General features: G+C 29.8%; 1 protein-coding gene across 1 annotated transcript in view; it reads left to right on the top strand.

Moving 5' to 3' along the window:
- Positions 1-15,333, top strand: part of LOC143226744 (uncharacterized) — a 37,806-nt gene extending 22,473 nt beyond the window's left edge. Inside the window, exons 13-19 of the mRNA XM_076458114.1 lie at positions 5,055-5,136; positions 5,609-5,678; positions 6,607-6,829; positions 7,195-7,285; positions 8,453-8,566; positions 9,532-9,722; positions 12,111-15,333. Of these exons, the coding sequence (XP_076314229.1) occupies positions 5,055-5,136; positions 5,609-5,678; positions 6,607-6,829; positions 7,195-7,285; positions 8,453-8,566; positions 9,532-9,722; positions 12,111-12,211 (872 nt within the window). The 3' untranslated portion in view covers positions 12,212-15,333. The remainder of the gene's footprint in view (positions 1-5,054; positions 5,137-5,608; positions 5,679-6,606; positions 6,830-7,194; positions 7,286-8,452; positions 8,567-9,531; positions 9,723-12,110) is intronic.
- The last annotated feature ends 1,778 nt before the right edge of the window (positions 15,334-17,111 follow it).

Genomic DNA, 17,111 nt, shown 5'->3' with positions numbered 1-17,111 from the left:
GACAGTTGTGGCATGCTGTTCAACTGATAATAACGAGTAATTAAGCTGGCTGTATGTTGACAGTTGTGGCATGCTGTTCAACTGATAATAACGAGTAATTAAGCTGGCTGTATGTTGACAGTTGTGGCATGCTGTTCAACTGATAATAACGAGTAATTAAGCTGGCTGTATGTTGACAGTTGTGGCATGCTGTTCTAGGATGTTAAAAATACTAGACTTCATTAAACATTTTTCATTTTATGCTCAAGTGTCAAGAACTAGTTGGCCCCTCAATGGCAAATTTGTAGTCTTTTCATGCTAAATGTACCCCTTGTTGGCACAGCACTGATTGCCCATTCAATAGCTTTGTCCTTAACCACGAGATGAAGTTTTTATTTCTTATTAATTTTTTGTTGGTTTACTTGGACTATATAACTAGTGTACTAAGCCACAGTTTGTGTATCCAATAATTGTATGCATGTCATATTTGTTATTGGAGAAACATTGATGTTAATTTGCATACAGTTTATATTATTCTAGGCACTGCTGTTTATTATAAGAAGTCCCCTGCTGGTACAGCTGTAACTCTACGGATTTACAACATTAAAATCAAAGGTTCGATTCCCCTTAGTGCACTCAGCAGATAGCCCGATGTGACTTTGCTATATGAAAACATACACAGACACATTATTATAAAAAAATTTTTTTCTAAATCATTCTGACCTTAAACGTTTATTATTATAATTAATTCTTATTATAATTCCACAAATAATTCTTATTGCATAAAATGGTGATTTTAACCTTGTATAAATATGTATAAACCTTGTATAAATTGACTATCAGTATGATTTTTTAAATATTTTATAACCATTAGAATCATGTTTTAATGTATTAAAACTTTTTAAATATGTTTTTCAAACACATAAAGTGATGAGCAAGGGACCGTATCAAGTTGTTTTATTTGTTACTATATGAGGCCCTCTTTAATATTTGCTTTCTTAGAGTAATAAATAACAAACATAAAAATATATACAAATTTAAAAATGTGTTTAATTCAGGCCAATCTGTGGCATGTAAAAAAAGTTGAATTTATGTTTTGATATTTCAGTCATCATTACCAGGACAGAAACTGCAAGATACAAAGTGTCATATTTATATCTTTGTTACCAGGTCATGTGATCTGCATTGTAGGTTTACTATTTCTTCATAATTCTTAAAGCTATGCCTGTCATATTTTTACACAGATATGCACTGGACCTTTGTCTCTATTTATTACTCAAGATTCAAAGCATTATTGGCTCTAATACCTTTGGTTGAACCAATATTACTATTTTTCTCATAATATCTCATGTTTTTGCACATGTTCTACTATAATTGAATATTCAGGCTTCTTATTTCTTACACATACCTTATTTTCTGCCAAACAATATTTTAAATTACATTTTGTCTGTCCACTATCAACACTTTCATGTTCACATTTAATTTTACAAATTAAAGCTTTTCCACTAATTGCATATTTTTTTCATAAACTCTCATATTAAAGTTTATTATACCTTATTTATGGGTTTAACTATGGGTTTGATGTTTTTAAACTTTTTAAGTAAACTATTAGTTGAGCTTGCAGTGTATGGCAGAATTTAATATTCCTTTTAATCTTATCGTAACTAGATTTTAAGGTAAGACCTTGATTCATTATTACCACGTTAAAAAATTTTTAACTTCTAAATATGTAAAATTCAAGTTAAATCTTTCAACTGCTGTATGTTTGTAGCAATTTATTTTTAAAGTTCTCTTGTTTCAAACAATATCTTAAAATTCTATTCACACAAGTGTAAAACTGTCATTTTTTTGCATTTCAGTATTAATGATTCATAGTGAAGTGGCATAAAAAGTAAAAAAGATTTCCAATAAAAAGTTGTTTCTAAATAACTTTATTAATTCCATTTTACCAATAAATCTGGAAAAGACAAACTGTTATTGGTATCAGTTTCGTAGGTGAATTGTGTATTAGATTATATCCTTTTCCAAATGCAAGATAACTGTTAATGCCATATCTCCACACCAGGAATGTCACATATGTATTTTATTCAAATATCAGATTTACATTTTCCATCACTTGTAGCTTTTATTTCAGATTCATCCATATATAGGTGAAGAAAACAATGGTGAAAAGGGAGATCCCATTGCTAACCCTTTCTTTTGTTAATAGAAACCACCTGAAGAAATGGACTTTTTACACACACATTTGTTAGATTAATCACAACTATAGTTTCAACTGCTGAGGGTTTATTTTGTAACAGTATATTTTCAAAAAACTTTATTTTTTATTTTTTTTCAAAATTTGATATTCTAATATCAAAAATTGTATGAATTAACCCTAACGAAGCTACAAGGGCAAAACATTGGTTAAAATTAAAAACAACAAACTTCTTTTATAAATATCTGGAGATTGAAGCTTTCTGAACTTTTTATCAAAACATCTTCTACTAGAGAGTAAATGATTGGTCTAAATTAGGAATTTTTTAATTGTGAAAAATCAGTGCTGTGTGTTTAACGTTATACACAAGTAGCTAGAAATCAATACTTACTTGTTCCACTCTTCCAATCAACGATTGTGATTTTGTAACTCAGTCAAAGTTGTCTGATGCAGCAGATCAAAGGATAATTTAGTCTTCTGAGTCATGTTTCCTTCCATGAAATTCATGTTTTTCTAATGAAAAAAAATTGATAAAGTTTCCATAGAATAAATATGTGCATAAGCAAATAATATTCTGAGACCTTTTCTCAGGACATTACAGTTATTTTCCACTCAATTTTGAATCAACAAATATACATTATTTTGCACTTTCAAAAGGAAATTATAGTTTTCAGAAGCCATCCAATTATTCCAATAGCATGAGTTATTATGGTTTATTTCAAATTTTGAGCAATTTTAAGTTCAAAAGCTAATTTTCTTTCATATTTTTTGTACTTCTGTGTAAATCCTTATTTGAACCTTGCTCTCTAGTTATGTTTGAACTCTGTGCTCTAATTGATTGATTACATTATGTTACACAAATTTTGTTTCTAGATAGTATGTGTTATTTCTTAATTGCTTATGTTGTAAAAGTACAGAAAATGATCATTATTCCCTTCAGATTTTACTTTTGTGTCCTGGATAATGAATTTTAGAAATTAACCTATTTTATGTGTAAAAATGGGCATACTTGCACATTTTCTTTTACATAAAGTCTTAATAAAACAACATACAAATCAAGATTTACATTTATTTATACTGAAGTTATATAGAAATGAACAAAAACGTTTAGAAGTGAGTAGTTTTTCAAGATTTGCGACTGTAACGTAAATCACATTAACATATCAGCCCCCAAATATAGTCTCCCATCATGTTTTTGTTATACACTCCCATGTCACAAAAGCAAACTTTGAAGACAAAAATAGACCTTTTCCATTTACTTTAGGCATAAGCAATTGGGAAATAACACTTTCTGCCCAGGAACAAGAAAAAGTAAAAATTTTGTTACATAATGTTTTTAAAACTAGTTTTTGTTAAAAGTCATCACTCTTGTATACATTTCTTTACCAATTTTATTTAGAAGTTGGCAACTCTTACTTCAGTTCAATTGTAGATAGATTCAGAGATAATAGAACTTCAGTACAGTGGCTGTAATTGGTTGCTTCCTTTTTTAAAGTGGAAAAATAATAAACAGCTTTTGCAGAATGCAGTGTGTATTTTTGATAATGTTAACGGATGGGTTGTTATTGATACCAACAGTATCTGCTGACAGTTTTACTGATCTCGATCAAGTTCTTAGACACTGTCTAGATCACGCAATAGAAGTTAATTTGTTTTTATACAAAAACACGTGCATACTAGTTTGAGTTGTTTTTAATGTAATTAATTTAGATAATTAGTTCTCTTTACAGAAAATGTTTTTTATATATTAGAAGAAAAACTAAAGTAATTCACATTCTGTAAAATGTTGCTTTAAAAATTTCCAGTAAAGAACAACCTTTAGTACTTTTCTCATTGAGTAGTAGTGACTTACACAAAATTTGTTATTTATGTTGGGAAAAGAAAGGTATTTCAAGTACAACATGCAATTTAATTGTTTATGTTTCAGTATAGTGCCAGTATACATCTTAAGCTGTACTGTTTCAAATGATGCTGCTGCTGTTATACTTTTATTAGACCTGGCACCACAAAATCCCTGGTCCTGATGTGACCATGCCTTTTTTTATTATTATTATTGAAGTTTATAAGCAAAGAAAACAAAGTTTCTACAGTTCATTGTTGGGTTCAGAGTACGAAATTAATTTTTAATATCATTATGTGTTTTGAAAATTTTGAAGATTTTTTTGTCAGAGTTTCTAAAATGTATCAATAAAATATAATTCAGTCATCATTCTCAAGCAACAAAGTAAGTTTTTCTTGTTGAATTTGTTCTATAACTGACTCCTGAACTTCATGTACTGTTTCAGCTAGCAGCTGTACCAGTGACATTTCAGTCATAGAGGTATTCAACATGGTAAATACCATGTCCCTTCTTTCATTTTTTGTATCTATCACACACTCTGTTCCCTGTTAGTACAGCAGTAAGTCTATGGATTTACAATACTAAAATCAGGGGTTCAATTCCTCTCAGTAGGCTCAGCAGATAGCCTGATGTGGCTTTGATATAAGAAAACACACACATCACATACTCTGACAGTTACTATTGTTTCCACACTTCTTTACATCTGATTGAAAATCTGATAGTTGTACTGAAATCAGTTCAACTAATATAGCTAAACATTTTACTAATAATTAATATCATGCTCTCGTGATTGTGTGTTTAGTAGTGTTTTTTTGTCAAAGTTTAGTGAAATATCTTATTTTTTCTTGGCCACAGGCCTTAAAATGTGGAACAAATAGGTTTGGCTTTATTATTGGTTCTTAAATTATATTTTATTTACAGAAAAGTGATTTGTAAGTGAGTAAGAGTATCTGACAAAATATTAGACTATTATGTTTCGGCTTTTAATATTTTTAAACACCTCATTTCATTTAAAGACCTTTTAGTACATTTTTTCAGCTGATGAAAAGAATCGAACTTTGGACATTCTTATGGTATTGAGAGTTTTGAGGTTGGTGAAAATCATTGGTAGCATAGAAAGGTAAGCTGGCTGTTGTATTTCGAAATCTAAATGGATTAAGAACTTTTTCTGGCCAATATAATATAATATATATACATTTATCCTGTCACTTGAACATGAAAAATAATGCATTTACTATTATAATGCTGTAAACAGTTTTTATAAAGGTTGTTTTCCTTTTATTCCAACAATTATTATGTGCATTTAAATTACTGGATGGATCAAATGATGAGAGGTTTTATTCTTTAACTTATAACTTTTTCCTACAAAATGATAAAAACCTATAATCCAAGAGCTTTCAAAAGGCTTATAGAGTTTTTATCACTTTGTATAGTATCAAGAATTATTGAACCTATGTGTGTTTCTGACATCACGAGTTGTTTTTTTTGTATTGCTTATCATTTATTTTACTTCAGTTGACATTTTGTTAATTGATTTTGGTTTGTTTTTCTTATGTTTGCATGTGAAATGTGAATGTTTTTCCTGATGTCAGGTTTCAAGTTATCGTGATGACTATAATGAACTTGGGACCTTCCATTTTAACGTATGGAGGTGTTCTTTTTGTAAGTGTTTAGTCACAGATTTTTCTCTGTCAATAACTAATTCTTGTATTAGTAACTATGATTTCCTGATTGTGTTTAGCTAGATATAATTCATTTCAGTTTATTTGTTTTTGCATGAAAGTTTTGTATTTCTTAGTACTTATAAGTACATGATCTTGTACTACATATAATCCAATACTTAAGTATATAAGTAAGTTTTGTATATGTAAGGAATATTTAACTTTCTCTAAGTTGAAGGTACTTATGATGAAAAATCAAATATATGTGTTTTTTTTATTAATTTTGTTTTCCCTCTGACTTTACATTTTAGACAATTTGGGGAACAGTGATTATTTTGGGATTTATATAACTTAAATAATTCTTTCGCTTTTCTTAAAATTGTTTTTAGAGAATACATTTATGAGAAACAAGTTCACATAACTAAGGATATGTTCTTTAATGTTAGTGTTTATTTCAAAGTTAATATGTTGAATGTATTTAAGTAAATACATTTAAGTAAGTGAAACTAATAACAATTCTTACTGTTTAAAATTCGTATCTGAGAGATAACTTATGAGATTGGCCTAAAGGTTAGGGTGCTTGGCTTACAGTCTGCAAGTACTGAGATCAAAATTGGTCACCAGATCTACTTTTTCAAACACTTGGTGTTATAAGTTGTGATCAATCCCATTATGAATTGTTAAAAAGCAGTACAAGATTTGATAGTGTTAGCAAGCTGCTTTTCGTGTAGTCTATTGCTTTAAAATTAGAGACAGTAGAGCCTTTGTGTTGCTTTGTATGCAACCAACAAACAAACAACCATATTTGCTTGATACAAATGTGAAAGGAGTTAACAGAAGAAATGTTGTTTGAATGTTAGTTTTTATTGGACAAGATGTTCTTAAACTGGTGTTTTAATCATTTTTTTATCTGTTCCCAATACTGTTAGGTTGTTTTTTATATGTTTGCTGTCATTGGTATGGAAATTTTCAAGGAGAAGATTCAGTATTTTGGATATGATTCCACCTTAGATCCATCTCTACTCTATTGTGGAAATCCAAAACTTAACAATACCAGTTTCTATACCAGTCATTATTGCAGTAACAACTTTAACAACATAATGAACTCCATGGTAGTCCTGTTTGAACTAATGGTTGTTAATCAGTGGCACGATATCCTTTTCTTGTTAAATGTATCGTTAACTTAGTAGATTCTTTTAAACCTTTAATTCACACTGTTTAAAGCATCACGTACAAGAAAAGTGAAGTTGTTTAAATAATAAATCTAGAGCATAATGTATACCTCCTATTGTTTTAAATTGTTAAAAAATTTGTGGTTCACCTGCCTCCTTTTATTTTGGCCAAAATGTGCATTTATCATAAAATTTCTTGATGTATTATCTATTATTTTTTTCTAACCATAATTAATACATATGAATGTGTGTCTATACAGTTTTTGGTTATGATAAATTTTATTTTGAATTCTACAATTTACAATGATGTAAAATCACTTTTTTAGTTTTCTTGACTTCAGAAACTTCTGACTAGTGGGTTTGTGTTAGTGACTGGCAAGTTTGCACGACTTTACTTTTTCTTGTTTCATCTAACATGTGTCATTATAGTCCTAAAGTAAGTAGATGTGGTAAGATTTTTTAGTTAATTTTGTTAAATAAAAAATGTTTTAATATATCTCGTAGAGTGAAAGCTGTAATGTTTATTTGTCATAATTCTTTGAAGCTTATGGCAACTTTAATTGTGCTAGGAGTTTTTAAATAACTGCACTTTATCAAAAAAAGAAAGAAATAATTTTTTATGTAAATCTTTGTAAAGTTTGTCTCTAACCAACAACTGATTTTTAAGTTGTGTAATGAATATCATCCATTTAAAACAAATGTAAAGATTTTCTTAGATACAGTTCTCTTCAAAGTTCAATAAATATTAAATTGGGAATTTTAAAATAAGAACTCAATTTTTACTCAATAAAATCATTGTTTCATAGTATGTTAATAAGTTGTTAATTTTGTAAGTTTGCTTGGTATCTTACGTTCATTCTTCCACATTCTGTGATAAAAAAATTAAATGCAGTCTTAAATCAGAAATCTTAAATTGTGACAATGCAATTGTTTTGCAATTACTTTAATAAGTAGAAGTGACTGAATTATCATTGTACTGTTAAATGTACCTGGCAATGCCAGGATTAACACGATACCATGAATTGGGCTTGGGCCTTCCATAGCCACTATTTTGAGCTGTAGAACGTGAACTGTTTATCATATGTAATGGACCCAGTGTTAAGATAGCATTAAATATCACCTTTGATTATATTGGCTTCACATATTTTGCTGTGACTACAACACTCAAACTATTTATTTGATGATTTATCCATTTAAATATGACCTCTAGAAGGCCCACCTGAGCTCCATTACCAAATTTTATTGAAGTTGATTCTACCAATTCTTCACTAAAAGATAACACCACATAGATAACCACTTGCTACCAAAACATATTTTTTTCTTAACCATTAACTACCAAAACGTTCCTGAACTAAACAGGTTTACATATTTTGTTTTAACAAAGATTTTTTCGAATTCTTGATATGCAAAATCAAAATATATATATTAGATGATTAAATTATTTGTGAAATAATTTATTATAAATTTACGTGCATTCAATTAAACTAAAGAGTACTGGAAAGTTTACAAATGTAACCTGTATATGTTTCTCTTAACACCTTCCGTAAATCTTTAATTAGCTTTACAAATTATCAGATATATTTCCTTTTTTCTTTTTTCCTAGCATTTTTACGGCATTTGTACTAGAAGCTTTTATTCTTGAATACTCATTTTCCAAAAGCAGACTGGAAAGTGCCTTAGAAAAAAAGATCAAAGAAATGGGTCTCCAGCTAGGAAGGTAAAACAGCTTCATTGTGCAGGTGTCTGTTTTGCTAACATAAATTCCAAGTTCCTTTAATTATCTTTTATGTCTGATCTGAATATTTTTTATTTGTAAAAGTAGTAATTGTCAGTAATAAGAAACAATTGAATGTTTGCCAGTTTTTCTTTTGTGGGAATGGTTTATTTGTTAAATGTGCATAGAAGTTATATTTTAATGGTTTTACACTTTAATTTGTTTCAACTTTAATTTTGTTTTTCAGCTTAAAACATATTTTAGGTGACTGTAACTGGTTCTTTATACTTATGACTGAATGCAAACGTTAAGAAGCTAAAAGTAGTAATTCCAAATGAGATTTTAATTTTGAACTTTAAATCCAATTACTAATGATTTTGTATATTTGTTTTAAAAACAAAGAACACATATACTAATAAAGATGAACTTTGAAATGCTTGTATTATTAACAAATATGAAGGTAGCTATAAAACTGGAAATTAATGAACTCTGTAGACCCTTTTATTTTTTCAAGAAAAGTGAAGTTTTTTAACAAAGGGCTGAATTCAGCCCATTGTTTAGTGCATATAATATGGAATTGAGATTCCATGTATTGCACCTTGTTACTGAAAAATAAAACAAAAGCAAACGTTCTTTACATTTTGGAGCTATGGGTGTGTTCAAATTTCACTATATGATCTGAGTATGATTGGCAGTGGATAGTGTTGATTTAGTCTGTCACTTCAAAATTAACTGTTTTGTAGTTTTATCTAAAATTCAACAGAAAAATATTTTTTGGGGGAACTATTTTTTTTTAAATAAAGATATGTGAATTAAAAATAGAGCTTCCTTTTTATAAAAATGTAAACATTTTACATCAAAAGTAAATTGCATAGAATTAGAATATCATCTCTCACTTTAAGTAAAACCAGCAGTTTGATTGAAAACACGTTCTGTTTGTTAAGTTAATGAACCTTTGTTATTTTTAGAAGACAGTCTAGAGTTTCAGCGAAAACTGACAAACAGGATTTGGTTGAAGAAAACGAAACAGAACTGGAAGTGGATAGTGACCATAATCCTCACTTCTTGGAAGTTGATACCAGTGACTCTGTACCAAAAAGAGCTTCTGCTAAGCTTGGCTTCTTGGAGGACAATAATGTCAGGTTTCATTTGTCCAAAAGTAAGTTAAGTGCCTGCCTTAAAATCACTTAACCCTCTGCCCAGATGCCCTTTACTGTGCTTGTTATGAAGTTTTTATTAACTTACATTCAAAATTGTATTAACCTGCTTTTTGTTTATATTGCACAAATTAGTATAGCATAAACTCTTAGTTAATAATCCATATATTAATTTTAAAAATACTATTTTTAACAAATCTTAAATTTTCCTACCATGTCACATTGTCTCTGGGTACGCCCTCTTCTCTATTTTATCCACCACCCATTTAATAAGTTTGAATTTTAAGGTAAACAAGCCATTATAAAACTGTTATTGCTCAAACAAACCATAATTTTTATAATCTTCAATTTTGTTTAGTTACGGAGCTATCAAATAGATAATCAGGCCCCCATTGGATGGGTTTTGTGCATGTCCCTCCTGTTCTCTAAATTTGTAGAAGGTTCTTGATCATGCTGTAGCGTAATTCATGTTTAATCACATGAAATTAGGTGGGAGTTGGTTCAAGGATAGTGGCATGCAAATCTCTCTTGACAGACATGCAAAGAAGATAGTTAAATCTGTTACACTGAAAAATATCTTGGAAGTACATTTCTGGTGAGGAAAATGTTGACAATCACATGGTACACCTAGTTTATCTAAAGTAATAAGTTTCTGATTTTCACACTTGAGTTGCTTTTGTTATGAAAAATTTAACAATAAATGAAAGATATACTAGAAAAAAGAAATATTGGGCAGGAATAAAAATTGAAGTCCATTTCAAATATTGGACTTGCATAAAAACTGAAGTCCATTTTAATAATTTGTAGTCAAGAATGTATATTTTTAGCATCATGTTGACTCTGTACAAAACCATTATTGCCCCTTTCAGATGTGTATTTTAGAATGAAAAAAATTAATTGGACACTAGAATATAATTTTCCAAATTATTACAATTTAAATGGCTTTCTAACTGAGCCATAAATAGATAAACAAATTCCATTAGCTGCTTAGAGCAGAAAAGAATGACACCAAACAGCGAAGTTGAGACCAAATGTCTATTTGTTGGCAACAAATGAAATGACTGTATAGCAGATCTTGTAAAGAAAAAAGTTGCTGTTTCTGTCTATTATAAATAATCCAGTACCAAAGTTAGAGAATTATTAACATATTTTAAAAGACAGAATGAAATAGAAGCACATCCTGAGGGCTTTACATTTTCCTGTTTCAAGCTTGTGAGTATAGGCCCAGCATGGCCAGGTTGGTTGAGGCACTCGACTCGTTAATGTGAGGGTCACAGGTTTGAATCCCTGTCGCACCAAATGTGCTCGCCCTTTCAGCTGTGGGGATGTTATAATGTGATGGTCACTATTCACTGGTAAAAGACTTGCCCAAGAGTTGGCGGTGGGTGGTGATCACTAGCTGCCTTCCCTCTGGTCTTAAGCTGCTAAATTAAGGACGGCTAGTGCAGATAGCCCTTGTGTAGGTCTGTGCGAAATTAAAAACAAGACAAAACTTGTGAGTATCTTTAGTATTTGCTTCTAATTATTTGTACATCCAGAGAATCATATAAGGTAAAAAAACAAAATCTAAAAACTTTTTGATAAGGAGAAATGAAGATTATAAATTGATTTCAATATTTACTTTTAAAATGAAATTAAAACATAGAAAAAATATGAGCAACGTTTTGAAGCTACTGTTTTAATTTCTTTACTTAACAATAAATGCTCATGGAAGACTAAAATATTTAAGGCTTTTGATAGAGTTTCAATGTTTTCAAAGTGCTGTTTTAAGCGTGTGACTTTCTCTTTCAATTAGAGTTATAATGCCATATTTATTCTAAAACTTTTGCTTATTCTCAGATTTCCAAACTAAATTTTAAACCCCAAACTATCATCACACAGGATATATACAAATTACTTCAACTAACTTTTCAGTAAGTATTGACTTGAAGAGACCCAGCATGGCCAGGTGGTTAAGATGCTTGACTCATAGTCTGAGGGTCACGGATTTAAATCCCTTTCACATCAAACGTGCTTACCCTTTCTGTGTTATAATGTGATGGTTAATCCCACTAGTCATTGGTAAAAATAGTAGTCCAAGTGTTGGTGGTGGGTGGTAACGACTAGCTGCCTTTACCTTTCACCTTATACTGCTAAATTAGGGACGGCTAGTGCAGATAGTCCTTGTGTAGCTTAGCATGAAGTTCAGAAATAAACAAAATGACTTGGAGAAGTTAAATGTAGTTTATTTTTAGGATTCATTGCACTTTCTTTCAATGATAAAAGTATTTTAGTGCTATTTAGCCCTTATGTAATCACAGATCTTTACATGAAATTAGATGTTTGTAATTTTTGTACTGAAATTAATTTCCTTGTTGTTATAAAGTTGCATTATTATTTGTTTTCAACAGATAAAAATGTGGAAAACTTACTTCAGAGGATGTTTGAAAATGAGCTAGATGTGGAAGACATTGGTCCTGCAGATATTAATGACCTTGATGGCGAAGAATAAACTTGAATTGCTAACTGATATTTGATTTTAAAAATTATAAGTTTTAAGCATTATCTGCATGATATGATGGTGTTTATTAACTTACACTAGCTTTAAGAAAGAAACTTAGTTTTTTTATTCTTATCAAATGTTAGAAATACTCAAATATAAATTTATTATCTTGTATATTTCTATGTTTAATAATTTCCTTTATGACTATACATATATTAATCTTTACAAAGCTTTGGTATAATTCTGTAGTATATTGCACAGACTTGAGTATTCCAGTTATTTTTACTAACTTATTAACAGTAAGAACTTTATGAGAGTCATTAAGTTTCTCTGCTATATTAGCTTCATGAAATGGATTATTAGCATTAGTGTGTGCCTTTCCTAATTGGTTAAAGTTCCATTTAATTAATGTAAGTCTTAAGTGCAAAAGATTGGTGATTTTAAGTCAATTCACAATAGGATACTTTTGTTTGATTGTGGAAAAATAATTTGTGGAGCTTACAATTAATTCTCAGTAGAAAGTGGTAAAAGGAATGACAAAAACACTTATTTTAATGTACCACTTATGATAACAGGTATTTTTTTCTTACTTTGTTGAAAACAGTTGTGACATGATCCTCATAACATTTTTATTATGGTATTTTTTCACATTGCTAACAAGTGATACATTCAAGGTTTACTGTAAAGTAATTATGTGTGTATATATATTTACTCTCCCCAGTTCCATAAGTTATTTCTAAAAATTAGATTTCTAGATTGTTAAACCTTAACATGTATTTGGTGCTCTCTGTGGTTTAGTTCTAGATTTTACAGTACTGAAGTCGTAGCAGAAATCCTATTATACAAGTGATGTCAGTTTAACCAACTCATGTTCAAAAACCTAATATATTTTTCTGAATTTCAAATCCTGAAACTTAGTTTTGGAGTATTTTAGCAACTACATCCCTCTATTTGTTACCTAGCATCAGAGATCATGCTCTATAGTGAACAAAATTATTGTCTGAAAAACTGTTAGTGTTTTTACTATGGCTGGTAGCTAATTATATAAATATACATATACGAGATTTATTGTTTAGAAATCATTCTAATAACTCAGGTAATTTTATGTGTAAACTTTGCCAGATTTATGGCTAATAAGTGCTTAACACTTCTGCTCCCAACAACATAATATACATGTCATTAAGTGACTAATGTAGTGTCTCAACAAAAGATATAGTTATTCATAGCTATTAGCATTATATTTTCAATGAAGTTATTTTCTACTTATTTTTTTAAAATAGGTTAGTCATGTTGTTGTCTATGTTAAAACTTACAAATTCAAATGATCACTTTTATATTAACTTCATTTCATTGAATTTCTGAGAACACTGTGAACATTTTAATGTGTGATAATAATCTAGTTTGTTCTGTGGAAGAAACCTGTAGATTCGAAAATCAGTTTATGCTTAAAATGTTATATATCAAATATGACCTCTATCTTAACATTCCATAACTGTGCTTTACCTAAAATTATTTAAATTTCAGTTTTTATTTTTAATGTATTTTGATGATAAACATTCCATGTTTAGAATGATGATATAAAGAATGCATTCATCTATTATCAGGTGAACATTACATGAGTTAGTGGACTAATATTCACATGTGTGATGATTGTTAATAATTTAACCATGTTGTTATAATGTTTGAATATACTCAAATTAATTTTTTGTTTTATAATTTTCATTTATATATAGAAGTTAAAGAATGTTCCATTATCAAAAGAACTGTCTTTGATTCTAAAAGGTCTCAAGCCATTTCTAATTCAGAGATTGTTTTGTCCAGGAATTTTTATCAAGTGGTTTATTAATTCATTATGTTTCTGGACATAAACAACTAAAGTAACATTGATGCTGTAATGGCTTCTCAAGTTAATTCAAGTGACTATCAACTGTTCTACTGAGAACTCTTCCAATTATTAGCTTTTAGCATAAAATTCTTCAAAAGAAAAAGTTAATGTTATGTCGTTATCTAACCCTAGAAGATTCATGAAACTTCCAAATACCATTTTTATTCTGGTTTCTTATTGTGGCTCACCTTCAAGATTTGGGAAGATTAAATAATTATCAATTGGTGTCTTCTTGATCGATTGTAACGGGAATGAATTGTCCAAAATCTTTCTTTTTTCTCACCACTTTTGGTCACCTTCGTTCCTTTTAATGTTTTTCTAACAGCCTAAATAATATGTAGATTACTGTAGTTATTCAATGATCTGATAATAGTTTTTTTAAAACATTAAGACTTGTATTTAATTAAGATTTAAACTGATTTTGACACTGCCCAAGTTATGTCAAAAGATTTTTTATTAGAATTTTCCTTGTAGTCAAATTGCTGTATATTAGTAGATATTATATGGTCCTCACTGTTTAAGGTTAAAATGAGGAGAAATTAAAACGAAAATCTATATTTTTGTAATATTCATTGCAGTGTATATAAATGTTTGGGGACTTAGCAGTTATTATATGAAATGAGTAATAGTACAATCCTTTCAGGAAAAGAACTACAAATTTATTTTATGTGGATAATAACAATGTATTTTTGAGTACTTAAGCTTTATAAACACTGTTTATTCCTAAACGTGCTCAAATAATACATTCCGTTGTTTATGGTTTTTTTTATTTTTATTACTTTGTTTCAAAGGATACTGGTTGTTTATTTGTTAGCATATTTTATCATGACAATCTCAATTGACGGTATTAAGTGGATGTACTTACTGACTTCTTATGTTTTGATATCCTTGTGGTAAGAATACTAATATATTAACAATTAATATACCATTTTCTGACATAGGATAGACATTCCTTTGCATTCTGTGTTTGAAAATTCGTAATTCGAGCTAAACTTAAGTCTGTTCAGTGATCTCATTTCTTTAAGTTATTCTTAGGCACTACAGTTTAGTAATTGGTTGGTGTGACTTTAAAATACCACAGTATACATATAATTTCTTGAATTATTGTTTTTGAAATAAATTAGAAATATAACATTATATTGTCTGTTTTGTATTATTATATATATTTTTGTGTGTATCACAGTATGTCTTTATTAATTGTATATTGTAAGTGTTAAAAATGAAATAAAATCATTGGGAAAGCCTTATAGTAGTTGAGGAACTTTGTAAGAAATTTCACAAAATTCTTTTGCAGCCTTTTCAAGTTACTAAATTCTTTTAGTTAGAGATATAGTGAATCTATGCTTATTAGTCAACATTATGAGGCTGACTGAAATGTTTCACTGTATTTAGGGTTTATTATGTAAAAGTATGTGTCTTTTTCTTTTCAACTTTTTTTACTGTAGTTCATATACAGAAGCAATACCTTGCACCATTAGGTTTAGTCCATAACCAGCTTTACACACTGGGTGTAGGTATTTGTTTGCTTTGATTTTCACGCAAAGCTACACGAAGGTTATATGGGCTCGCCGCCCATTATATATAATTAATATATATAATATATATTTAATATAATTATATTAATATATATAATATATTAATTATACAGTGTAAGACTAGAGAGAAGGCAGCTAGTCATCACCATCCACTGCCAATTCTTGGGCTACTCTCTTACCAACGAATCGTGGGATCGACTGTAATAATTGTAACGCCCCCACGACTGAAAAGGCGAACGTGTTTGATGTGTAAGTGTTCCTAAACATAATGGAAAACAAAATGATTGTCTCTTGAGGGCAGGTTTCAGTAGTTGTTCCAGTTGAAATAGAAAATATTTTTTCAGGAAAATCTGAATTCGAGCTGACTCTTTGTCCCTAAACTATATTTAGTTTTGTAAGTTTTAAAATTTCAAAGTTTCTTGTCTGAAGTAGTACTGTCAAAATTATAAATGAAATAGTAGTTAACACTTTGATTAGGCCCATTCATCACAACCAGAACATAAATTCTGAAAGCTTTTTTTCTTCTTCTAATTTACGAGTCAACGCTGTAGCCGATTTTTAAAAAAAATTCTAAGGGTTCTGTGAAAGGGGTGCCATGGATTATAGTTTAAATACATCAGATTTTCTTTTTATTAATTGAATTTCATTCATCACTCACTACTACATATTGTTGTTTGCTACTTGTTTCGTGTTTACGTCTGCAATTTTAAAAGACTAATACAGCTTGCAGTTTTCATTTTTAACGTGGGTTTTTTATGTGTAGAAATGCCTTCATTTAACATATTGCTGCAATCGTTAAAGAGCGTAAAACGCCTACAAAGTTAAAAAAATTACATTCAATTTTTTTCGAGTATATTCTAAACGTATATTATAAATATTAAGTTTCTTGAAGCGCCATTATGTTAGTTAAAGAAATATTTGAAACATTGTCAAGGATATAGTTAAAAATGTACGGAGTTATCTAAAGATAAATAGTAACTTCAAACTAGAATGTGGATCAGTTAGTGTATTAGCTGTCACAATTACTTTGCGCAAGTAGATTGATTTGTTTGACCTGGATAACGTCATTTGTAACATAGGGCTACACCGATTTATGGAAGATTTATAAATATTCAAGTTCGTAGAATTTTGTTTTGTTTTTGAATTTCGCACAAAGCTACTCGAGGGCTATCTGTGCTAGCCATCCCTAATTTAGCAGTGAAAGACTAGAGGGAAGGCAGCTAGTCATCACCACCCACCGCCAACTCTTGGGCTACTCTTTTACCAACGAATAGTGGGATTGACCGTCACATTATAACGCTCCCACGGCTGAAAGGGCGAGCATGTTTAGCGCGACGGGGATGCAAACCCGCAACCCTCAGATTCCGAGTCGCACGCCTTAACGCGCTTGGCCATGCCGGGCCAGTTCGTACAAATGTTGAAGGAATAAATAAAGTAATTAGTTATCGTTACGTGAACTTGAATGTTGAATTATTTTCAGCAGATAATT

Source organism: Tachypleus tridentatus, chromosome 9, assembly GCF_004210375.1.
Source record: "Tachypleus tridentatus isolate NWPU-2018 chromosome 9, ASM421037v1, whole genome shotgun sequence".
In the NCBI taxonomy this organism is placed as follows: Eukaryota; Metazoa; Arthropoda; class Merostomata; order Xiphosura; family Limulidae; genus Tachypleus; species Tachypleus tridentatus.
This window is presented reverse-complemented; position numbering and strand designations above follow the sequence as displayed.